General features: G+C 44.7%; 1 protein-coding gene across 2 annotated transcripts in view; it reads right to left on the bottom strand.

The window, feature by feature from the left end:
* plpp3 (phospholipid phosphatase 3) overlaps positions 1 to 24,483 on the bottom strand; it is a 30,839-nt gene extending 6,356 nt beyond the window's left edge. Inside the window, exons 1-6 of one of the 2 annotated variants that reach the window (XM_062395355.1) lie at positions 23,912 to 24,483; positions 9,799 to 9,953; positions 6,718 to 6,810; positions 6,125 to 6,312; positions 5,973 to 6,030; positions 1,705 to 1,881 (exon numbers count right to left, since the gene is read on the bottom strand). In XM_062395355.1, coding sequence (XP_062251339.1) covers positions 1,705 to 1,881; positions 5,973 to 6,030; positions 6,125 to 6,312; positions 6,718 to 6,810; positions 9,799 to 9,953; positions 23,912 to 24,050 — 810 coding nt within the window. In that variant the 5' untranslated portion in view covers positions 24,051 to 24,483. Of the gene's footprint in view, positions 1 to 1,704; positions 1,882 to 5,972; positions 6,031 to 6,124; positions 6,313 to 6,717; positions 6,811 to 9,207; positions 9,366 to 9,798; positions 9,954 to 23,911 lie in introns of both variants that reach the window. The other variant, XM_062395354.1, reaches the window with a different exon arrangement.
* Positions 24,484 to 25,507: the final 1,024 nt, after the last annotated feature.

Raw genomic sequence — 25,507 nt, 5'->3', positions numbered from 1 at the left:
GCCAGACTGCAATCGGGCTCTAAAACATCAACAAACACTGCCTTAAATGTCTTATGAGTCTCCCAGTGGCCAGCGTCCTCAAAATGTGCGATGTTGGAGTTTTAATACTCATTGATATAATATGGGATAGGATTTATGTACATTCAGTAACTCTAGACTGAGATATTCAAACGCTGTCTAAAGTGCTGGAAACATCCGAGTGTTGCAAAATATATTCACTCTGACAGGATTTCAAAGTGTGAACTCGTTCTTTTATTCTTAAATTTATAAATATAATGACTTAACTTGTGCACTTCTTAACTCTGTTATGTTCACACTTTGATTACTACATACTTTGATCACAAAGGATTTGTACCTCCTCTATCTTGCCTCAGCTCATCCCCTGTCAGGTCCTCTCTGCTTCACTGCTTGTGGAGGGGCTGAACAAGGCGAACTAAAGTACTCACAGATGTGAGTTTCTACTGAGACTGGGCCAATCAGCCGGGGCGTCAAGGATTGTAAAACTAACCCCACCGCCTCAATCTGTCAGGGTTTGACTACAGTATGTATCTATGTGGATGTGAACAGTGTGACTATGTGTGTGTGTTAGGTTTTCTCTGTGAGGGTTGTGGAATAGTTGAGTTGGATTTAACCAACACTTGTCTTGAGCCAAGATGGAGACAAGGCTCCTCTCTCCTGTCACTTCCTTCCCTTTAACGCCTCCCTCCAGATCTGCCCTTTCAGAGGTCAGGCCCACAAACAAGCATGTTGTTGAAAACCTAAATTTTTCTATTAGTCAAAGCGGATGTTGTCCAGGATCCGCACTCAGGTGGAGCAGGGTTAGTGTCTATTGTTACTGATTCCTGCTCAGGGCCCACTTTGGATCCTTCATTAATCCTGGCATTCAAGGACCCTGCGGTGCGGAGTGTGAATGTGTGCGCGGTAGTGCATGTGCATTTCAGCTGTGCCAAGATCTGTCCAGGCGCCACTACTGAGGTCTTGCTGAATTTTACGAATCTAATCCTTTCCACGTTGCTGATTTAGATCCTGTAGAAAGGTAAAGGTCTGTGTGTGTGTGTCTGTGTGTCTGCACACGCACGCAAGTATGCATTGGTGTGTTTTTCCATACATTTCCCAGAGGCAGCAGAGTTTAGCCAGGGCCTGCTGTGCTGATAGAACGACAGCCGCCAAATAAAAAACCCAAAATAATTAACGGCCTCATTCCTGTTTCAAAGGCTAATCCTCTCTCTCTCTTTCTCACTTTCTCTCTCTCTCTCTCTCTCTCTCTCTTTTTACACTCCTGCTTTTTTCCTCCCAGCCCGAATTCCATTTTCCTTGGCTCCACCGAGCTTAGTGTAATGATGAGGGTTACTCAAATCATCTGGCAACTGCTGGGACAATGTGTCACAAAATAGTGGAGGAGGTTTGCAGAGTGTGGCTTCACACTAAAGCAGAGACACACAAATCAACACGCACACACTCCTGAACAAGAGCTCCAAGCAATGTGTTATTCATTAAAGGGAATCAGATTCTCCTCACTTCACCTCCTGCTCCAGTTTTGCTTTTACAAAAAAAACAGAACAGAAAATGTGGAGGCAAACTTTATGTGAAGTGTGGTCCATCTGTAGAATCCCAGTTGTCTGTTAATGGAAAAGGTTTAAGCTGCACTTTCTGTCAAATTTTTACAGTTCGCGTGTCTTGTGTGCTTGGTGCATGTGCACTCACTATGCAGTAGGCCACCAGGGCTCCCTGCACAAAGCCTGCCAGGACATCGGTCGGGTGATGCTTGTGGTCGGAGACGCGTGATAGGCCGGTGTAAAACGCCATCATCAACAGGGTGAACTGGAGCAACGGGCGGAGGAGACGAGCACCACGCCATGTGAACCTGGACTGGAGGTAGAACTGGAGAGAAGGAGGGAGGAAACAGACAGATAATGTTATTTCATTTGTCAATGCAACAGTAATAAGCATATGTACGGTTTAAATGCTCAAAGGTACATGTTCTTAGCGTGTCTATGATGTGATACATGTAATCCACATTATGCTGTTGATGGGAGTATCTAAGTCGATGTCAGTAATGACCTGAACCCTCACACACACATCTGCCCGGCCCTTTCAACTGTGCACCTGCAGCGTGTGTGTGTGTGTGTGTGTGTGTGTGTATTATAACTGTATGATAGGTCTAGACTCAAAGTGGGCAGGGGTGACAAACCCACAGTGAAACACATCTCTTCCACAAACAGACACACACTCGAGTGCCTGAGACCCGGACATGACTGATTCAAGGTTCAACATCCCAGCTGTAAAAACAGCACCACCACCACAGAGAGCCACTGGATTACAGACACACATACGCACACGTATACACATGTAATCTGCAATGCATGTTTCAACACTGTCAGGATGAACTCTCTACCCTCTATTAGAGTAAATAGGATATCGCGGAATGCACCCCTTGCTCTGCCTGCAGCCAAACATTGTTTTCAATTTCAGATTGGAGAAGTAAAACAGGAACCACTAAATCCAAGGCCACTGTAAGTCACTGTGGTACAAGTGCACATACATGCAGTTTCTCTTTTTTTTGCCACGCAGAGTGGTGAGGTCAGTCCAGGTTTCCCAGACATCCTGTGTTTCTGCACCACTCAAACACTTCCTGTCTCTCACACACAGAGACAGAGGGCCTGGGAGCACCAGCCCTCTGTCAAGGTCTAACCAGCCCAAACCTTCAGAATTCTGTCTTTTAATCAGCTAGGCTAACAATACGTCAAACAGTCACAGCGCTTCCCAGTAACCCCCCCGTTCACTACACGAGCTGGCGTAGGTATTGGCGTAAAGTGCCCTCACACTTCCTCTACGACACTCCATCATTGTTCTTCTCCTTACGGAAGCAAAGGAAGTATTCCCTCCCATCCCCTCCAGTCATGGTCACTCCGATGTTTAGGCTTCAGGCTTGCTTTACACTGGTTCTCAGGTAGTGGGTAAGGACTCCTGATAACTACTTCAGTCTGAAGTCCTGCAACCACGAACGCAACATCCTAAACCTCTCAATTTGAAGTAAGCTTTGATGGACGATGCAAAAGTTAAAATTAGCTCTTGAACTTAGTCCAAACAAGGAATTATAGACCCTGTCGAACTGTAAACTCAGATAACCTGTCCGACCCTGATCAGCAGTCACAGTAAGAAATTGAGAGGAAAGCTCAACGACTCATGTTTCCCTCCCACACAGACTCGGGGAGCTGCCTTTTCTGACCTGAGCCATCTTCCCACAAATGTTGCTACGTGTCTTAAAGTGAGATCTGAGGGAAACAACACTAAAACCCAACAACAAAAAGGAGTCCCAGTAGATTTCCCATGACAGAGGAAGACGAGACGACACAATGTCTGGTGGTTTCTGAAGGAATCCAGCTCATTTCAGTGTGATCTCCTCTCTCTTGCTCTCTCTTTTGCTCTCTCAGTGTTAAATGAAAGACAAGTTGCACAAACACAACAAAGTGAGAAAGAATGACATGCTGTGAGAAAAAGGCATAGCTGTGGTTACAAGCATTTATATCACAAACATGTTGGTTTTTATAAATCCAGCATGTCTCATCAACATGTGATATCAGGCTCTGCAGAGGAGCAACCACAATAACATCACGGCTCTTGTCTAGTGCGTCCTGTTGTGTCCCCATTAGTGCCAAGAGGAGAAGTATCAGGTCATCTCTGACGACTGTTGACTCTCAGCTCAGGGCTACACATGGTGATCGGACATCCTCCGCAGGATACAAAGTGATTCCATATCACAGGGGGAGAATTAGCTGAAGAGGGGGAGCCGTGGGAGGCAGGACAAGGCGACAGCCACACTATGAAAAAAGGGAGGTTTGGAAATTTGGCGAGCAACGAGAGAGCGGACGACACAGGCCAGGTTGAGGGGAAGAAGGGAAAGACCAATATGTGTCTATGCTTGTTGTTTTATTGAGGACAACTCAAACATCTTGAGAACCTGTTTATTTTACCAGAACTGTTGATACGATGTTTAGGTTCAAGGTATCTACTAATTAAGTAAAAGGTCAAAATCATTGATTCCATAATCTGATTTTACATAATTGATATAAAGTTAATGCTACATTTGTCAATTTAAGTACATTTACTCATAACTGTACATACAAATACGTTTTATGTATCTGTACTTTACTGTACTTACTTAATGTGCTCATATTGCTTTTCATATCTTTAAACGTAATCAATAACATGAGGGGAATTGTTTTACTGATCCAATCATAGTGGGCAGATAACATTAGACCCGCCTCCTGCAGAAACTCCTGAAATGGATTTAGAGCAAGCTGAGACTGCTGCTTTAGGGAAACAGCTACACTCTGCAAGTTACTTTTACTTTTAATACTTGATACATATTTGAAATAAAATACTTATTTACCTAGAAAAATAGAACAAGATATCGTGGAACCTTTCCATTCACTTGATTTAATTTTGTCAGTTTATTTGTCCTTTACTTAGGCAAAATGTTTGAGTTCTTCTTCCACCACGGCTGATTATCTGGAAGCCTACATACAATCTTTGCATTTATTTTAATTGGTGATACATCCAGAGCTAGAAAATAAACTGGCAGAGTTTTTCCATCTTCATGTTTTCTTTTTGACTTTAATTTAGATTTCAGATGTTTGTAACACCAGGGGGACACGAGTAGAAACACAAGAAAAAGTTGTAAGTGTGGAGGGAGGATCCGTGAGTAAAAACATTACGTCAAATGACGTTTTCCAGCTGGTAAAAACAAAACAAGCCGCAAAATCCCTTTTCCACTAGGAATGCTGCCACTGTGGCCAGTGGCAGCAGGCTGGTTCAGTATTCCAAAACATCAACTTCATACTGCAGCTCCCTTGCTCCTCGTGTTTTCACCAACCTCCTCTGGCTATGGTCCGGAGCTTGCCGCAGCTGGAACACTGTTCTCTGACTAGTATGTGTGTGTGTGTGTCACTGTGGTCTGGATGCAGCACATCTCTGTTCCCTCTTTACTTTTTCCCCTGCTTTTTATTCATCTCCTTTCCCTGGTCTGACCAGAGTACAGCTGTAGGTTCAAGCAGAGGCTGGGAAATACCCAGAGCAAACTCTCATTGCATAACAATGTACTATAATAAGACTTTCACTGTGTGAGAACCAAAAACACCTCAAAACCAAACTTGGGTCAGCTGAATCCAAGACAAAAGCCCATAAAGCTATGTTGTGAATGAATCCCATATCTTGGGTCAGTTGGTTTGTCTGGAACACATCATGGAACAGACCTAGTGTGCATTGCTATGTTTTCTGCTTGACCTTAATTTCTAATAAACGAAGAATGTGATGTTCATATAATGAAAATAAACATCTGGTATTTGCAAAAAGAAAGAATTTATATGTTGATTTAAATATGGAGCAGTTAAGTTAATAGCAGGTATGAACAGGGCCTGAGTGGAGCATGCAAAGTGAGGTGGGAACTTATGGTGTGAACTGAGGAGGAGGGAGAGGTGGAGGCTTGGTAGTTATGAGCTGGCAATAGTGTGTGTGTGTGTGTGTGTGTGTGTGTGTGTGTGTATGTGTGCGTGTGTGTGTAATAAAGCATTTGAAGCATGAAATGCCTCTAGGGCGCTAAGCCCCACCAAACAACAGGTGGAGTGAGAGATGGAGGGAATAGGAGAGGACAGGAAGTGAACGTGCAGCTGCTCAGAAGAAAACTAGTGGAATGCATTCATCCATCTCTCTGAGGATTGAGAAAGGAGAATAGAACTCTTCATAAACTGAGAGAGGAGGAATAGCAGAGGAGGAGGAGGTGCAGATAAAGTGAATGGGAACAATGTTTTGTTTATTCTTCAGGCAGTGATTCCCCAAATTAGAGCCCAGCCTTCTTTCCATGACTCCCTCTGCAATCTGTAAACCATTGTTTGTGTGTCTCCCAGCGTGTGTGCTTGCATGAACGTTTGTTTGTTTTGAAGTGTGTGTGAGAGGGTTGGATGGTTACTTACAGCCAGGTAGAGCATGGTGAACATTGAGAAAGAGGCATGTCCTGAGAAGAAGGATTTCCTGAGGAGAGAAAGATGATCACTGGTCAGTTTTTTTCAAACCATGTAGTTTATCTTTTCTTAGGTGTGGCAGATGTGTTGGTGTTGGTCCCAACCTGGCCTCCTGAACGTCACTCTCGTCACCAGTGCAGGTGTAGTTGGTGATGTATCCCAGTGAACAGTCGATGGTGGAGAAGTCCGGCCTGCACACATTGATGAAGTGGGGTCTCATGCGACCCACCGACACCTTGGCGATGTCTGTGAATGACTGACTGACCGCACATCCGAAGAGAAACACGCCCATCTGCAAGACAACACACATTGATATGATTACATAAGATCAGTGTAGATGTCTACCTTTAGCTAAGCCCTGCCCCTTTACTCTAGCCAATGTCAGACATGAGCTCTGTAAAAAGCAGGACATTTTCTCGGTCTGGTGCATATGACACCTCTTTTTCATCCTGAGATATTTGTATTCTTCCTATTTCGCACTCAGGGCTTGTTAGAAAAATCATCAACACACCCACTTGCTCGCTGTGAATTCTTCGCATATTTTCCTGCTATACTCTCACATGGGCTCGATTAGACATTTTAATAGGGTGCTGGCAGAAGAAGTTACAGGGAATTTCCAGGGCAACTGACAACATAGAACATTCGCGTTCTCACATAAAGCCCCTCTGATATATTTCAGGAAAATGTCCGGACTGACCTGTCTATAAAGAGCGGCCACGTAAGGATTCCCGACGAAAGACTTGGTTCCCTCATGTAGCTGGTGAATCCTGTAGCATTCCCCAATCACAATCTACAAGAGAAGATTTGTTTTTAGAAATAGACACAGATCACAACTGTAAGATGACAAATATAGCTATTGAATTCCACAGTTTTTTACGTGCTTATAGATGCAGGTAACCATGCAGTATAAAAGTAACTGAGTCTGAGTGAGTATCATGCAGAAAATCTGATTTAATGCCAGGCTGGAGTCAGATGGAGATGGAGAAGAATAGAAAACACGTTGATGAGAGATGAGAGACAGAAGAAATGAGACAGACAGACATATAGGATGAGCGTGGTCTGCCTTTCCGTCAGGCAGTGAGGAAGTGATGTGAGGTTACTGAGGGAGGTGATGCTCTGCTCGATGATATGATGGGTTTTATTGTGGAATATGAGGGATAATAAGGGAGAGCAAAGAGGAAAAATGAAAAACAAAAATGGTTTGGGTCAATAGTAATCATAATGGATTAGACTTTGATATGAGGAGTATTTACATCAGAGGAATGGGGCTTAAGTCAACTGGACTAACGCTGACTCCTCTGGTATTCCAGGTGGTTTTAAGTATTGCTGGGCCCCATGAAAAGACCTCATCTATACGGACGGGGCTTATGCCAATCCAACGCTCCAGGCAGGGTGGTGTCAATCATATCTCTACCACATGGGGTATGTGACTGACAGACTGGCGGCTCGCCACCACTAAAAACAACTCCTTTTCCTTCCTCTGTCCACACAAGGCTTCAGTCTTTAGTCTGACTTCTCTCCCAATCTCACAGGAAAATATTGACCTTCCCATCTCTGAGCCAGTGGACAGTACTGTGAACGAGAACTGCACTAACGTCGCACATATGAAAGTTTAGGTGTTTCCCACACTTCATATTCAGAAACTTTCTGTTTACTGTAGCTTGTGTGAATTGTTAGGCTTGATAAACACACCGGCCCTGCTTATTAGGTGGTCAGCTTGCAGGCTCACAGCCAGAAGAAACAAACATGGTGGGATGTAAGTTTGTGTTTGTGAGCTATTGTCAATGAATTGTTCTGATCTCAGCAGAAGATTAGAGCCACATGAGGCTGATAAAGGCCAGGGAGGTTTATTTGAGTTGTCAGTATTTGCACTCAAACCTCTCCTCCCTCACTTCCTTATCATCCTGTGTGGACTGAGACAGTTTGACATAAGCCCCTTTTAATCAGATATCCCACCATAATGCCACAAAGAGAACAAAGAATTATACTGGCCATGCTCATTTAAATTCAAACTAGGATCATCAGTGTGAACACTTACAGGACACTATGTCACAGTTGCTCTCACGATGGAAACATGGCTTTTTCGGACATGGATAAACTGAGGAGTGGGATTTCCTTTATAGTGGAGATAAACAAGAGGCCCAACTGGAATCTAATGCCAGTGCATGTACATGTGCACATATATACGTGTGTGTGCATGTGCTTGCATGAGTGAGCGTGCGTGTGATTTAAAGGAATGGTGTCTGCATGGCAGTAGACGCCGCTAATGGAACACAGCTGTGTAAGACACGCCAGCTTTGCCCACACGGGAACATGTGAGGGAACTAACCAACACAAGCCGTCTCCTGGTTTCAATAAGTAGAAGAGCTGAGCTGGTACAGTGTGTGCATGTGTTTGTGTGCGTGTACATGTGTTTGTGTGTGTGTGTGGGTGTGTGTGTGTTTGCCCACCATGCTGATGGTGAGGAGATGGCGGTGAAGCGATGTCTCGGTATGGGAAATTACCAGGGGGCTGTGCCACAGAGCCTCTGGGGGCTGTAAAGATCATCTGGCCTGACCACGTGGCACTTATTGACACATTCCCCACCAAATGTCATTATAACATGTTTCCACTGACCCACACTAATCTCCTTGGCAAAATATTTTAGTCATTCCCTCTCTGGAGCAAGTGTCAAGTCAAGGGAATGACGGCTTCGTGCTGTGGCTAACTGGTGAGACACCTCCAGCCATCTGCATGGGAGAGAGCACTGACACGTTCATCCAGAGAAATGCTCAGGGCAGAGAGGGCACAGAGCCCAGGGGGCAGGGGTTAGAGTGGGAGGCATGAGAATGGACCAGGGGCTCATAAAACCTCTTTGGTCTTCAGCGTGCATGCGTCAGCAACCGTACCCACAAACAAGTATTTCCTAATACTGCTTGGGGAGGAGGGGGTTTCACTGCTACTGACTCGCTTGGTGAAGTAATAAAAAACAGGCCATTACAAATGGCCCGGATGACTCAGTAGTTACTGATGAATAAAGTATGAGTAAGTCAGAGAACATTATAGAATGGAGGAGCACATAGAGCACATTCACAGCAAGAGACTGGGGTGTTTGGATATGAGCTTTCCAAAAGTTTAAAACAAATGAAGGGTGGATTTAAATTGGAGTAAAATCAGCAAACAAAGGGAGGTGTGAAGGTTGACTTACAGAGAAGATGGCAATAAGAATGCCAACACCGCAAAGAACAGCATCACTAATGGTGTCTCCCTCTTTTCGGGGGTAGCGGATGGACTCGTCCGAACAGTAAAACCCGCGATGGTACGGCTTTATGGTGCTAGTCTCAATGATCAGGAAAGGCAGGCTAGCTACAAAAGACACAAAGAAAGAAGGGAGCGGAGAGAGAGAAAGAAAGAGAGGAAGAGGGGGGGGGGAGAAGAAAGAAAGCATAAAAGCACCAGGTCAGTGACACAGACATAAACAGGAGCGAACAGGGCAAGCACAAGGAGCATCCTGGCACCAGGGGAACATGGGATACTGCAGAAGTGGGTGGGGCTTAAGGGCATGGTCATGTCGGAGCAGCCTAGAGCAAAGGAGTGACTCTTTAAAGTTGGATCAAACTATGACATCAAAATCATACTACATCAACTTTACTAGCTGTATAAATGCTCCAGGTGTGTTGTCACTCCTTCACCGCCACTGCCATGAAATTCCTGCCCTCCCCGTTTCTGCGTCCCATGTTCCCCATGGCCGACGCTCCTTGTGTGCTAGGGGGGGGGGGGGGGGGGGGGGGGGACTTACGGACACCGCGGGCAGTGTCAACCCAACAGCAGTTAGCACTGAAGAGGAAACAGTGCTGTTCTTGTAGGGGTAATTCAGGCTGGAGTCACTGCAGTACAGACCCCTCTGGTAGGGTCGAACCGATTTGCGGTGCAGAACCAGGCTCGGCAGCATAGCTACACACACACACACGGATTGGATTGATGAGCCCACACACACTTACATACAGTACATATGACTAACGCCACTTACCTGTAAGCTGAGGAAAGAAATATCACATTAAAGCAAACATATAAAAAAAATCCCCAAGGTATGTGTGTGTTCGTGTCTGTGTGTGTTTGCGCGTGTGTGTGATTCTGTTGACTCAGCAAACTCTCTCCTGCTGTCCTTGTTGACGGTCTGACACCAGGCTATAGAGATTTGAGACTCTTTAACATGAGGGCCTCCTCCCTCCTGGCAGAGCAAATACACACTGACATTTAGCCCCACAGGTCCATTATTGGAGACAAATGAAACACAGCAACATAGGGACAAGGTCAATACATTGTGCGGAGTTTGGTGTGACGGATTACAAGGGAAGAGAGTGCCATTCCAGATAAGATAATTAAAAGCTCTTTCTCTGACAATGACCAGCTTAATTGGTTAATGTGGACTTTGTAGTAATGAGCTGGCAGGGTAAAGTCCTTCTTTTTGGGGGGGGGGGGGGGAATCAAGTGATAGGAACATTTGTGTTTACATACAGCTCCTCGAGGTATATGTCTAGTAAAGTTCAGGGTTGCAGAGCACGTGACAGATGCAGCTTTACAGACTTCTTATCCAACTATTGAAAAGAAAGCAAATAAGTATGTATCCCAAAATACCAAACACCTTTATCGTGAGGAAGATGATGACATGTAAGAACTTTGTCCAGACACCTTAACAACAAAATGGACAAAGAGTTGAAAGCAGTAATAGATACTGAGTTGTTCATATTGATTCAATCGTTTGCTGATGTTCTTGCACAGCCAGGTTTTGTCGTGACAAATGGAAAATACAAATCTTCAGACACACAGACGTGTAAACTCTGGCCACGATTTTCAACGTTTTTCTTGAGGGCTTTAAAAATGTGTCAGTGCCGAGGGGGACTACACTAAGCCCACCCAACTCTGGAACATTTTTCATGAGAGCATATATGCCGTGTGTGTGTATATGACCATAGCTCATAAATAGAGTGAGCTCAAGACATGTAGGTATCATGAAGACCCACACGCAGACACACCAACATATGCATTCAAAGTCAGACTGCACAGAATATATTTCCACATGTGGTTTGTGTGGTTGGCTCACATCACAGGGATATTTGCCGTTTGGGTCAGAGACCTACACATGAATGCTCCTAATGCGGCTGAGAACCTCAGCTGTCGTCTAACCAGTGATGGGAGAGGGAGATTGTGTTACTCTGCTGTTATGAAAAACACAACACTCGCTGGTTGCCTAAACTACATTCTTTAAGAAAAACCTCAAAACTCACTTTGTTATGCACGCACTCACAGCTTCTTAGCATATACTCCCACTTGAGTGGTCCCTCATGCCAACACTATTATAGATATAGTGATATACTACATTTTTTATTTTCATTTCAGTGGTCGTGGAGGTTTGTGACCACAGAAAACTATCATTATCAAATTTGTGTCCTGCATGCGAAGCGCTTTGGAATATCATTGAGAATATAATTGAGAATTTTTAAGTTAAGGAAAACTTTCTAATTCAACTGTCAAGCGAGCATGAATAAGGAATCCATGTCTGTGGCAACTGAACAGACTCCATGGATGTAGCCTCAGTCTTGAGAATCCTCTGGCCACACTTATTTTCTTGGTTAAATAGCTGAAAGCCGCAAATATTGGCATTTTCCTGTAGTTCTGATGATTCCAACTGTTGCTAACCAGCTCCCTCCCCTCTGCTTCTTTCTCCAGTGGTTAGCAAAGGGCAGCAGATGGTTTGGTCACCGAGGCAGACACCTGCACAAACAGGGTGCAGAGCCAGGGCTCGACAGGCTGCTGGAGGGCCCACACAGGGCTGGGTCAGGCTTTGGTGGTGTCTGAGGAGCACTATCCACACAACACGCAGGGTAAGCTTCGGGGCTTTGATCCAGGGCCGGACGGTCGGACTTCAGACACGACTTCAGATGGATGGATTCTGGTGCGTTTCCTGTTCTTGTGAGTCTTTTGGCTTAACGCCCCTCTGAACTTGGCTACAGTTTGATACCCAAAAGTGAGAAACCTCATTAAGTGAGTGCACTAGCTGAGTTCTGTCGGGTAAACACTCAGCTGGGTAAAAAACACTTTTTCAGACACGCTTTCTCTCACGCCAGTCTCAAATCTTAAATCTCCTTTTCTATTTTCTCCTCCTTCCCTTTCCCTCTCTTTCTACATTCCTCCTCTCTGGCCTACTTGTGGGTCGGGGTGGGGGGATTCATATGCTAATGAGCAGAAGTGAAAGGAGGTCATTGGCTTAACAGACATGGGAAACATGCACACACAGACAGACACACACATGCAAACCAATGCTTAAAGGCTAAACCAATCAGAGAACGCCACAAGAAACAGTTGACCCTCTGAATGAATAAAAAGTTAAAGTGAGAGCAAGCAATCTGAGCATCTCAACACTAAGTATTGAGAATTAGTGAATACCTCCTTGTCCACACACTGTCCAGCTTTTCGATACCAAGCTGTTTTGTGCTTCCCCCCACTCACCAATGCCAACCCCCTGAAAACAGCCTGGTATGTGGGCATACTCTTCATACCACAGACAGTCTGTGAAACCCTCAGCGCAATATAAAACCCACTCCAGCACGACTACTGCAGCCCATCAGCGCCGCATCTGCAAACAGACGTGTTAAGAAATATGACCTGTTTTACGGCGGTGGGATAAAGAGAGTTTGACCTTCACAGGGTCCGCTGACCCTGAGACAGAGGAAGAGAGAGGTGGGGGAGTGTCAGAGGAGGGACAGATAAGAACAGAGAGGGGAGAGGAAGAAAGCGATGGGCTCGGCAGTTGGAAAAGGCCAGTGAATTAAAAAACAACTATTTTACAAGGTCTGTCGGGGAAGGCAGTAACATGCGGGGATGCCAGTGATTCTCCAATCCTTACTAAAACAAGGATTCAGAGCAAGCTGCACTGTCTTACCTCTAAAGGTCAATGCACACCAAGTCCATCTTTGAATAAAAATCCCCACGCACAGAATCCTATGTGTGTTGTTATCCTATTTGTTCTGAAAATAGTGAAGATTATTGTGTGGTCTTCTCACAAGAAAACACTGGGTTCATCCAATCCTGAGAAGGAGTTTCAACATTCCAATCAAGGAGCTGCGCAACAAAGCTTCCAAGTCTATTTTAGGATGTCAGTGGTCCAGTTTGATTTGTAACAGCACTGAGACCGCATATTAAAAAGAAGAAATCGAATTTCTGTGAGGTCTACCAGCTCAAACCTCTCTCGGGAAGTCTTTGACAGCTGTGAAGAAATGCAGCAAATCAAACTTGTTCCGAAAACTTCAATGATGGAGAATATCAAAGTTTGCGTATAAATGTGATTTACATAACACGAGATCATATTTATTTATACACGTGCTGTGAACACAATGAACTTCCCCTGCAAAGGCCTTAACCCTGACACAGAGGCTAGTTTTTGCCTAACTGGATAGAGTAATGTTCTGTACTTTTACGGCCAATGAGCCCTAATAGGTATCAAGCCACTGAGCTGCTTTTAAACAGCACAAGCAGGCGTCTGAGAATAACTGGAGCCTAAAAACACATCAAGGGTGAAAAAGTGGAAGGGAAAAAGGTTGTGAAAGTATGGCAGATCGGAAGGAGAAAAAAGCACACCCAAAGTGGGTGGCTTGGCGAGTTGGGGAACAGTTCTATTTGTCTTATCAGATCCTGTCATGCACTTCTCTCTTTCAGGCTACAAGGAGAACCGCTGCACACCACTAAAGACTACTTACCACGGGTCAGAGAGAGGGGGGGGGGGGGGGCAGTGTTTATGTGCAGAGGTCATGGCAAGGCCTTTGTGTGTGTGCGTGCGTCAGTGTGCGGACTTGCGTGTGTTGTACTTATTTTCCATCTGTAAATTCACTCCCATGTTCATGCTCTGCTGCCTGTGAGAAATCACTGCACTAAAGTATGTCCACGTGTGATTGTACATGGAGTGTGTGCATCTGTTGGTGCGCTTTAAGTTTAGGTATGTCACATTGCTATGCACAGCATGTCTGTGTTTATAAACGCATTCGTTTACGTGAGAGGGATTAGCCAACTGCGTCCCATTTGATTGGCTTTGGAGTTAAATTTGGTACTGCATTGCAAGTGAGCGGTTAGATTAGCAGGACTAACAGGACTAACTCTTATTTTTACATATCCGACGGACATAAAGGGAATAAAATGCATTATACTGTTGGAATTTGTAAGGATTTTGGTCTTTTTAACATCGTGCTCATTAGTATGCAGTCCAAAGTTCCTTGGCCCTGAGGAGTGAGGATGAGCAACGTTCTTTTATTTCCCCTCATCTTAAGACAGAGTGTACCGGCCAGAGCAGGAAACAATAGCTATTCTTATTCCAGCTAAAGCTCTGCGTCCCTGCGCAAAAGGTTGATTCCCCTTGACATGGCACTAATTTCCCTGCAGAGCAGCACCTGCATGTCTGCTGAGACGAGAGTGGAGAGCTTCCCGCTCTCATGACTCTCACAACTCTATTGACATTTTAATGGGCTTTACTGGCTTTCACCGGCAGAATTAGAATGATATCGTGATTATAGTGATTGAGCCGGAGTGTCAGTGCTCTGTGTGAGAGGTGAATGGGAGGCGGAGCCGGCCAGAGGAAGAGGCATTGTGGTGGACTCTAATGGAGGATTTCCTCCTCCTGTCTCTCAAAGCCACCATGTGACCCGTTCTGAGAAGCAGCTCGACAGAGACAGAGGGCGATTCAGAGGAGGGTTAGAGGCTGGGGGGGGGGGGGGGGGGGGGGTCGTGACTCCATAGACTGGCCAATCAAAGTCTTTCCTACCTTCTCTCACTAAAACAGATCAAATAGCTGTTTAGGAATAAGCTGCTACACTTAGGTATGCTTTTCGATACCAACTCAAACAGATCCAAAGCATCGAGAATGGACATATTTTATTAATTATAATTAATAATGACTATATTATTTAAACATTTTCCTAACTTTGTAGTGACCGTGGGTGTGTTGAAAGATGTATGAACTAAAACATATGTATAAAATACTAATTATTATTAATATTATTTGAAAAGGCTTTGGTTTAGAGATTTTTTTTTATAAATTTATGTTATTTTTCTGATCATTGCTGAAAAGGCTGAACACTTTGTTTTCCAATCGTACAGATGTGCTTCATTTATCAGTTTTATAAAGTTGTAAGTTACATTTCTTTGGGTTTTGGACTGGAAACAGACCTAAAACATTGAATCCAAGAAAACTAAAATGGGCAGTTTCCTCTATTTTTAAACAACTTATAAACTATAAAAATTAATTGAGTATTACAATAAAAATCTTCTACACATTACAACACTATGCTGCAGCTTGACTTGTGGTGTAGTACCAAGTCAAATATCAAATATGAAAAATATTATCAATCCTTCTAATCCCTTTATATAACATTTCACCAAAAGGAACAGACGCCGCCACACACATGACAACAATCTGATATATCTTTGTGTGTGTTGTTATGACACAGACAAATGGATTAACGTGAACAGATCCATTACATACTCTTGTCTATTTTAGGCTGGCCCATCTCAGTCTTTTGACGACGCTTCTCATACTTCTCTCATTCAGATCTCCACATCTACACACACCCTGCAACACAATATGTGTCCGTGGACACTCTAAAGTGGCCTACATCACTAACAACAAGGATACATCCTGTGTAGTGGTTATTTGAAGTGTGTGACTTTACTTACTGTTTGTAAGTTTCATATTGTTAGTTGTAAAGCACTTTGTTACTTGTATTGAAAAATGCAATACAAATAAAGTTATTACTATTCTAATTAATATATGGTATATGTTTATAAGCTGCATCTTAATTAATTACATCAATAGTAACTCCTTTAAATGAGCTTGTAATTTCATCGTCAGCCCCAGTTTAACTTTATATGAAGAGCTATCTTAACATTTATAAATGGCCCACACCTAGCTTTCAACTAAGGAGTGCCCTGACCTCTGGGGTTTCAAATACAGCCTACCAAGCAGCCGCCTTGCATGTGATTACATTTGTCACATATCCAACATTACACATTGCTGCAATCCCACACACTTAACTATATCTTTAGGTCACAAAAGCCAGCAGCATGAATATGTGTGGCCTTCCAGGCATTTGGAAATAGAGTGCAGAGGTTAGCTGAGGTTCATGACAGACCCTGGAAGTAGCTCCAGGGCCAAGGGTCAGAGGTCAGGGATGTGACATACCTCTAGGATTAAACTGTAGAACACAAGAGCAGGGCACAACGGTCACTGTTACACTGCTGATTATATATTTGTGTGTGTGCCTGTGTGTGTGGCTATGTGGGTGTTAAAGTGGATTACTGTGGTTCCACTGGCAACTACAGCAAAGTCTTTCTCAAACATTTTCCCTAAGTTGTGGACCATGGAGGGCTTTAAAAATGCTCTCGCAATCCAAACTAACTCAGCCCAATAAAAACAACCCAGATTTTGTAAGTATGCATAATCACTGTTTAGGAAACATACATTCATGAGCATGTGGACGGACACATACATGTGTACACTGGTACAGATGTGTGGCTCCAGATATCAGTTCTTTGTTTCCAGAAGCTGCTGATATGTCTCACACATGTACAAAGCTCACAAATACACAGACATGGACAGAACCACACACACACACACACACACACACACACACGTGCACACAAACACCCAGGAGTGGCTGAGGTCAGCAGAGTGGTGTACAGACTGGATCCCCGTGCTTTTTTCCCCTTCTGTGTGAATGCTACAGCGACTGGGGGGCCGCTGGCTGAAGCATGTGCTTACTCAGAGAGATTTTATTCACAGGAATAAATGCCTTTTACACACAGGCATCTCTCGGGACACCCTCTGGGGGACTTTTACCAGCAGGCACCTGCGAGGGCAGCCTCTGAAGTGATGCTGCCAGCCCTGTGGAGTGTTGTTGGATCCAACACTGTTCTGTGGTAAATCAGCTGTGGTCTACTTTAGCATGTAGAGGAGGCGAGGGGATGTTTTTAAAGTAATTTTTAAAAGGTCTGTTACAAACCAGACATTCCTAATGATGATTGGCTGCACTGATAGTTGAAGGAGGAGGACGAACACACAGCTGCTCCAATGGAGGGAAACTTGAGCAGTGCCCAGGGGCCACATGGAGCTATTTGGCTGTTTGGTTGAGTAGCCGGCAGGGCGTTTCTCTGTTGTTGCCATAATGGCATTATTACCCTATGGGACAAAAGCCAGGCTGTGGAGAGCAGGACTGTGGAGTCTTTGAAACGTGATGCCTCTGTCTGGACAATGCTCTCCTAATCTTCACTCTCCAACCTCCTCCGTTTTCTGGCAATCCCTTCCTTTAATATTCTCCTCTCTCCTGCACACACTCTGGACTGTGATTATCTGGAGACAATAGGTGTTAAATTGGAGCAACAGTGTGAACGCAGTGCATGTCGTTCTCTAGTGTCGCCGGGAGCCGCGTCAGCTGAGCCTCCTCTCTGTATGTAAACAGGATAGGACTCAGTGGCTGCGGCACAGATAAGGCCTGCGCCAATAATGATGCTGAGCTGATTACTACACAGTGCCAGCCCCAGCTGAGCAGATAAGCTCCACGGCCCACAATCCAGTCAACAATACAGCTCGAAGCCACAACCGCCATAAACCACTGACAGATAATCAAGCAGGACTTGAGTGCAGAGTGAGGAGTCTCTCTCTCTCTCTGTCTTTCTCTCTCATCTCTATCTCATTCAATTTTCCCTCCCCTCCATTCCATCCTCCTTCTGTCTGTCTGCCCACCGGCCTATTGGTCCTCGTTAACGAAACAAAGAGCGCTGAGATGCATCAAAAAGGGTATTGTTCTCAGTGGAACAGTGAAATCTCTCTGACCCCCAACCCCCCATCGATGGACACACACACACACACACACACGCAAACACAGGGGATTGCTGTGGCCAATGTAGTAAGAGAAAGTGACAGACAGAGGGGCCTGTGTAACAGCAGGGAGGCCCCGGCGAGGACAGTGTGGTGTAACGGAGAGATGTAATGAGGGTTGCAGCTCTCAGTCTGTTGGCCTTGATGAAGCTGAGCTGTAAAAGATCATCTGCTGCCTCTGCTCTCATTTACATTAAAGAGCTCGTAGTATCATTACTCACACGACTGCTGGTTTAAGGAGACTCCCGGGCCCAAAAAGACGAGGATAAAGAAACTAAGACGACAGTGTAATAAGCAGAAATCGTAAAGCTATTATTATCATGGGTGTGAAGGACAATTAGATGTTTATGAATGAGTTTGCTGCCTGCACATGGATTTACACAAAATATTCATTTACAACACACAAGCTTAAATACTACCGACAAACCTTTATGGAAGGTTCCTGCCCAGTAATCTAAGATGATCTAAATGAGCAGGTTGAGGGTGTTTATCTGTGAGGGCTATAATCAGAGAAGTTGAAGGGACACAGGAGACACGGAGGCTTTATTACACAATTGTTGTCGCAGAATAAACGACAAGCTGCCGCTTGACTGTTTAACTTTAAATTAATTGTTTGCCAGGATGGAGGCAGTGAAAGAAATAGTTCAAAGGGATGAGTGTGTCTGGTTCCAGCATAAAGAGACACTGTCACATTACTCAACCTGAAACCTTCCGCCTACCCAGGGGAACCACATGGGGCACGAATGCACGCGCACCCAAATCAAGCCACAGATGCCTTCCACATGCTACCCCCCCCCCCCCCCCCCCCCCCCCCCGACACACACATTTCAGACATCCACAGACTATTTCCCCCTTCAGGCACAGAGTCCATCTAACGACAGCTCTGGGCGCTCCCTCTGCCTCGTAAAAAACCCCGCAGGACGCACACACATGCACACGCTCACACCTACACAACTTTAAACACAGCCCTGCGCACACACAAACCCTCAGGCTTTGTCATTTAACTCCACCAGCATGAACCAGCCACATGTCCCAATGATGGGCTGGAAATGCCACACACACACACCCAGAGCCTGACCAGTATAGTTTAAGTATACATCTTCACCATAATGTACACTTAGAGTTACAGTCGTTCTTGAGGGACTAGTAGCCCTGTAGCCACGTGTGTTGTCATGAACATCTGCTGATTTATATCTTATGACATAATAGAATGATTCCGCGCTGCCAGAGGACGCTCCTCACCTTCTGAAGAGCCCCAACCTCGCCTTGTCCTGCAGCCGCAACATAAACACACAGACAGCACCACCCGCTACAGACCAACCCCTGCAGCCACAGACTGCACAAAGACATGCAAACATGTACACACACACACATGCAAACACATTCTAAATACCAAACGCATATCAATTGTTGATATCAATTGAGATAGTTGTTACTTATTCCTCTGCTCATGTCTATTGAATGTCTGCATCAAGCCCTCGGCTGTGTACGAGTGCAGGAAATGTCTTACAAAGAGAACTAGAGGCACTTGTCCTATATGAGTCTATTTTCTGCCTGACCTTTGACCTGATCTGCCAAACAGAAGAATAGACTGACAAGGAGCAACAACAGTGGGACAAAGAAAACACGATCACCTTCAATATTTCTCTACAGTAGAAGCACGTGGTACCTCCCTGACATAAAACTTAACAAGTCTCATAGGGCGGTTAAGAACCATGCAGGACATGGCAGATTTCAAGGGGGAAATAAACTACTTTTTACCTACATCCTTATTCTTTCCTCTCTTTATAAATATATATATATAACAAGGAGTCTATAGCACTTCTTTTCTTCTCTTCCCCGCTCCTGCCTCCACACAGACAGACTCATGCAGAATGTCTCGGTATATTTGCCTTTGGATTAAGGTCAGTGGCTTTGGTAGAAGCCTGTGTTTGGGTTTGTCTGTGAGGGGCTCCTGCTTACTGTTTGATTACAGGTTATGACTAGACACTTGGCATAAACGTCTTATCTGCTGTTGTTAAAAAGATGAGGTCCTTGGAAGTACCTTCACAGTCCATTGAAAAGTGGTGTGATTCCTCGAGTATGTTTTACTCAACTTTTGCTGAAACCACACATACAATCAACTAACTTTAAAATGTGCCAGTCTTTTGCCACCAGTGCTATTCCAATCCATTTCTCTCCATTAGTGCAGAACCAGTTAAGAGGAGGAAAGACCTGCTCAAGTGGAGAAGGAGCAAGGAGGGAAGGAAAGGGGGGAAGGAGGAATGGAAATGGACTGGAGAGAAAAAAAATAGACAGGATTTAATTTCACAACCACACCTACCTCCGACCGACACTACCTTTCCGTTTCCCACCCTTTCCTGAGCACCACACTACACACACACACACACACACACACACACACACACACTCCATGCCCCCTGGTTCACTCACTCCTAAAATTGCACCATTTGTCACATCAAGGGTCTTTGACCACGGTGGTGCAGCCAGATGAAGAATTTGAGAAATTCTGGAAAATATTTGGAGAGCGACTCAGGATTGAAGTGGCTGAGGTGGAGGTTTAACCTCTCCAGCTTTAATGAGCGGCTGTGTGACTGAAGGCTGTAATGCTATAGCAGCGCATGGGGAGGCAAGAGTTGGGTATAGAGACATATAGGGTAAACGCTCCAGGGCTGGCTATGATGCTGCTTCCCCCGGGACCTAAAGGTCAGGCTCCTCTCTGGGGCTAATCACAATCTTCTCGTCTATCGCATGTGGAAAATCACGTCACTGAGCACCTGACTGTATCACAGATCAGAACAGATAGCACACCTATAATAACATTATGACATCTGTTATAATAACAGATGTCACCAGTGGACAGAGAGACCTTGTAGTGCTTTTAGAGGTCCAGTGTATTGGGTATAGGGGGATCTACTGGCAGAAATGAAGTATAAAGTACATGATTATGCTTTCATTCGTGTACAATTAACTGATACCTGAGACTATAACTAAGGTGGGTCCTCTTCAGCAGAATCTGCTATGTGGAATTACCATTCTACAGACGAAAAGAACGTACAAAACAAGGCCCTAGGGACGAACTTTCACATTATTCTGCTCACCTACATGCTTGGGAAAGGTAATATTCACTTAATAGCAATCACAAAATCCAACACACTGGTCCTTCAAATATGAACCTACATGACCCAAAGTCATGGGAGAAAGTGCAGCACAAACCATGTTTATATTGAAGAAAGAGGCAACAGCATCCAAAAATATATGACCCGAATACAAACCGATGTTATGCACACAAGTAAATTTGTGATGCCTAATCTCCACAGCATTGTGTAAAACTTAATCAGGGTTTAAGTGAGGCTACTTTTGGAGGTACGGTTTCCTAAGAGCTCTATTGTTCAAAAAGTGTTTTCACAATAAACATCCACTTTAAGGTGCATGCTAGCTGGCTTTCAGACAGCGCGTAGCCATGTTCACGAGCCCAAACGAGACGGTGAAGGAGAGAAGAATGATATTCGTCAGTCTGCGGTGAAGTTTGTGTATTTATAGGGAGTGTATGGTGGTTGTGCGTGTTCTGCTTATAGCAGCGCTAAATCAACTCTGCCGCTCAGCAAGAGTGGAACCCGAGCCAACGTGAAACCAGAAGATGATGCTTGTGCTCAGCTGCCGGCATCGTACGCTCTAACTCTGGTCCCCGCAGTTGACTGCTAGGTGAGAGTGCAAGTGTGTGTTTTCATATCAGTTATTCATCACCATTATGATCCAGCTGGCTGTATACATTATTCGCTTTAATTACCAAAGCAAATTAGAAAGGATCATTTTTTTCAGATTGTGCACTTGGGTGTGTCCTCGGTGCGTGTGTGATAATAGATGGCCTCAGATGTCCTTTATGAAAACACAATCATTAGTTAAGCCTGAGGGTGTATGGCTGCCGGACTGACAACTAATACAAAGGTGATACAAAATGTGTGTGTGCAGCACCAGCTGGCAGAGCTGACCTTATTAAAGGTAATAAGATGTTAATGCATTAACAAGCTGCCCAGTGTACACTACTGTCTGATGCACACACACACAGGAAAAAGATCTACACGCCCGCATTCCTTGTTCCTCATTCAGCACCCCCCCCCATAACCCCCCCCCCCCCCCTTACTCCTGGTCTTTCTCCCTCTCCCTTTAACCCCCCTTTGTCCCTCCATCCTCTAAAACCCCCACATGTGACCCCTCCCCGAAACCAGTAAAGTGGGCCAACCAATCATCTATGGGCCAGCCAGATAGTGTTTAGCATGACAAAGGAGAATCCATGCGACCAGTTGGGTCTGTGTGTGTGTGTGTGCGTGTGCGTGCGCTTACATGCATTGTGAATATCTTTGACATGTGTGTGTAGTTCCGTGGCGAAGCAGAGCCGACAGTTGAGAGCTTTTACCAGCGGAGGAAGTTGGTTTGTGCAGGAAATTCACTCCACATGCGATCAAAGCTCAATGACATTTATATGAGTGCTGATGAAACAGTGTTTCTCTGTCTGAGGCTCTTTAATGAGCAAACCAACATAAACCCACTGGAAAACGTTGTGTGTGTCAGGCAGATGAGCTTCTGTTACACAGCACTTGAGAGATGTGGAGCTGATCTGCACCATTGGTAACATCCCGGCTAATAAACTCCTGCTCCTGTGTGGCAGCGTCACATATCCCCTTACTATCCTTGATGCTTCAGTTTCTCTATATAGAGCTGTTGATGCAGCTCCCACCTGCTCCTCTAATGCCAGGTCAGCCACGGGTCCTGCTTCTCCATCTCTCCCTGTTCTACTGGAGAGGCATTCCCCTGCCACAACACATGCTTAAGCAATTATTCCATGCATTCCCCCGGACGGAGAGGGAGAAAGAGGCTGGGGAGAGGGAGATGGAGAGAGAGAGAAAGCGATTTGAAGTGGAGCGATCAGGGGGCAGCTGGCCAGGGATTTGCAGAGTTCTGGGAGAGAATGTGTAGAAGTTAAAGCGCAACTCCCATAATCCTTTTCTAAAAGAGAGAAGGGGGAGACAGAGGGATTGAAAAGAGAGAGGCAGAGAAAGGGGGGCCGCTGGAGCTGGAAAGGACCGGCCTGGAGTGACAGCGGCCAAAAAACAAACCAGTTATCAAAGCAACACACACACACACACAAACACAGCACAATGCATCTGGACGGGACGCTCGCAGAATAACAAGTAACACAACAGCACTAACAAGTTGTCTGTTTGAGCAGATAGGTGCAGCCAAGGCCCCCCTGGCATCACCACTGCATCAGTGGGGAATCTATACCTTAATTACCTCGATTTTCACTTCAGCCAAGTTGCAACTCGACTGTATGTATTGAAATATCTAGCTGGAATGGCACCTCTGGAGGGTTAGGGTCAGGCGAGGGAGGGTATAGGGGCACAGGATGGTGTAACAGGCTATTTCCAGGACAGTCAAAAGGGCAGGTTACCACATTAATACTGCAGCTACAAACCCAGGGATGCTCCGTGGACTTGGAAATAATCAATGTATATGAAAAATGTGATTCATTATTCAACTGAAAAAACATCATGGTTTTTCTTGTATCGATGTAGTAAACATTCAACTATACAGCAGGTTTTTATCCTGTGAATGTGACAGTACACTTGTCATGTGTGGTTGTTTCATTGTGAGATATCAAGTTGTAAAGTGGATTTTTAAACCCTGAAACTCTGTGTGTTTGTTTGGTTCCGCGCCTCCAGCATGGGCTGGTGTGTTGAGCTGGTTGATAACGACATGCTGCAGGATCAGTTGTGTTGTGGTCACAGATAACACTCAAGTTTTACAAAGATAAGGCTTTTGTCACCAACAATTTGATATAATGTATTTGTTGTTAAACGTTTGTATGGTGTGCAGGTGTCAGACACTTCTGCATGTAGTCCTCAACCAGATCATGTGTCATAAAAAAATACACATTTCACTATGTAACACCGAATAAAATAAGGACTAAACTTATTCCTAAACTTACCGAGAAGAAGGCAGAAGATGTCGAGCGCTATCAACAGCTTCTTCTTGCTGTTGTCAACGCCGTTGTTGTTATTTAATGTAGAGGTTCCACCGTTCCTTGTCTCTTGAGCCATCGCTTTCTCATACATGTACTTTTGCATTTGAGAACTCCCCGGATCAGCTGAAAAGTCCCGCACCACGCGGTGTAGCTGGAGAAACTCTGACAGGCTCTCGAGTCCTTCACGCAAATGTCACGCAAGTGTGCGGGAAAACAAACTCGGAGGACTCGTAAAAGCAGCAGATGTGCTGGTGCGTCTTCGTTGTCTCGTATTTCAGCTGTGATGAAAAATCTAGAATAACGTTAATAAGTGAGATCAAGTGAACGGACCCGCGCCACAGACTCAAAGAGGAAAAGTTGCTCAGCGCTGCAGATGAATGGAAAGCCCGCTCCCCTGTTTCGCTCCGGGTTCAAACACTTGGAGTGACTGAGGATTGCACAGAGACAGACGCTCTTGTTATATCAATCCTTCATCTCCTCCTCCTCCTCCTCCTCCTCCCCTTGCTCTCTTCAAGTTCCCCCAGCAGCTTGAAAGGCTCAGCCCTCTTCCCACAGCTAGCGGTGGGTAATCACCTCCATCCCAGCATGGAAAACTTTCTCAGGCTGCAAGGGGACGAGTAAGGGGGAGATGGGCAGCGTGGGGGTACTGCGCCCCCAGTGGCGGGCTCACGTCACTACAGGCGCACTGGAGTTACTGGTCCTCAGCGTGTCTGGGCGGTGGTTTCGACATGATGTTTCTCTTTTTCATATTTTGAACTCTGAAACAATTGAATCAATTAGATGTGCTTTTACAGGAAATGTGTAAGACCATGTTTATTCGTTTCAGTGAAAATCAGTGAGAAAACGAAACAATTTGACCACTTGATATTATAAGCAAATATATTTCCTTCATTAAATCCTTTATTTTACCTGTATATACTCCACTGTTACTACAAATACTAGGAACATGAGGCGGTTAAAGCCTCATTCATATTTTTATTGGTATTCTGTGGAAGAGTGATATAGTAATTTGCTGAATCGGAATAACGTTTTAGTTAATATAAAAAAAAATCATCAGAAGATGTTCAGTTTGAACACGAAGCAAAAGATGGAAGATTTGTGCATCTTCTCAGATTTTGATAAAAATAGGTCCGTGCGCCAGCTCCTCTATCGTTTCAAACTCACGATAAAATCTTCAGCGCAAGAACCAGGCAGGATGAACACAACATCCAGTTCCTACCTTGTGCAACAGATCAGGAGCAGAAGCCTTTCAAGAGTCACACGCGCACCAGTATTTGTACTTTAAACGGACACTGCCATCTAGTGGCTAAATGTGAACAACTCACCTCGAGTTTTTTCCATTGACTTCAACCATACACATAAAATCAAACAACAGAAACTCAAGCACGCGTTGTTCTCTAGTCAGCACTGGATTCCACGTTTTCCAAATGTGTGCGGCCTTCTGTTACAGTTGCCAAAGATATGCATTATTTATAATCAAGATAATGAGGTATGATGATAAGAGTATATGGCCTGCTCGATTATTATTAATTTATTATTATTATCATATTATTATTATTA

The sequence above is a fragment of the Platichthys flesus genome, chromosome 9 (assembly GCF_949316205.1).
Source record: "Platichthys flesus chromosome 9, fPlaFle2.1, whole genome shotgun sequence".
NCBI lineage: Eukaryota > Metazoa > Chordata > Actinopteri > Pleuronectiformes > Pleuronectidae > Platichthys > Platichthys flesus.
This window is presented reverse-complemented; position numbering and strand designations above follow the sequence as displayed.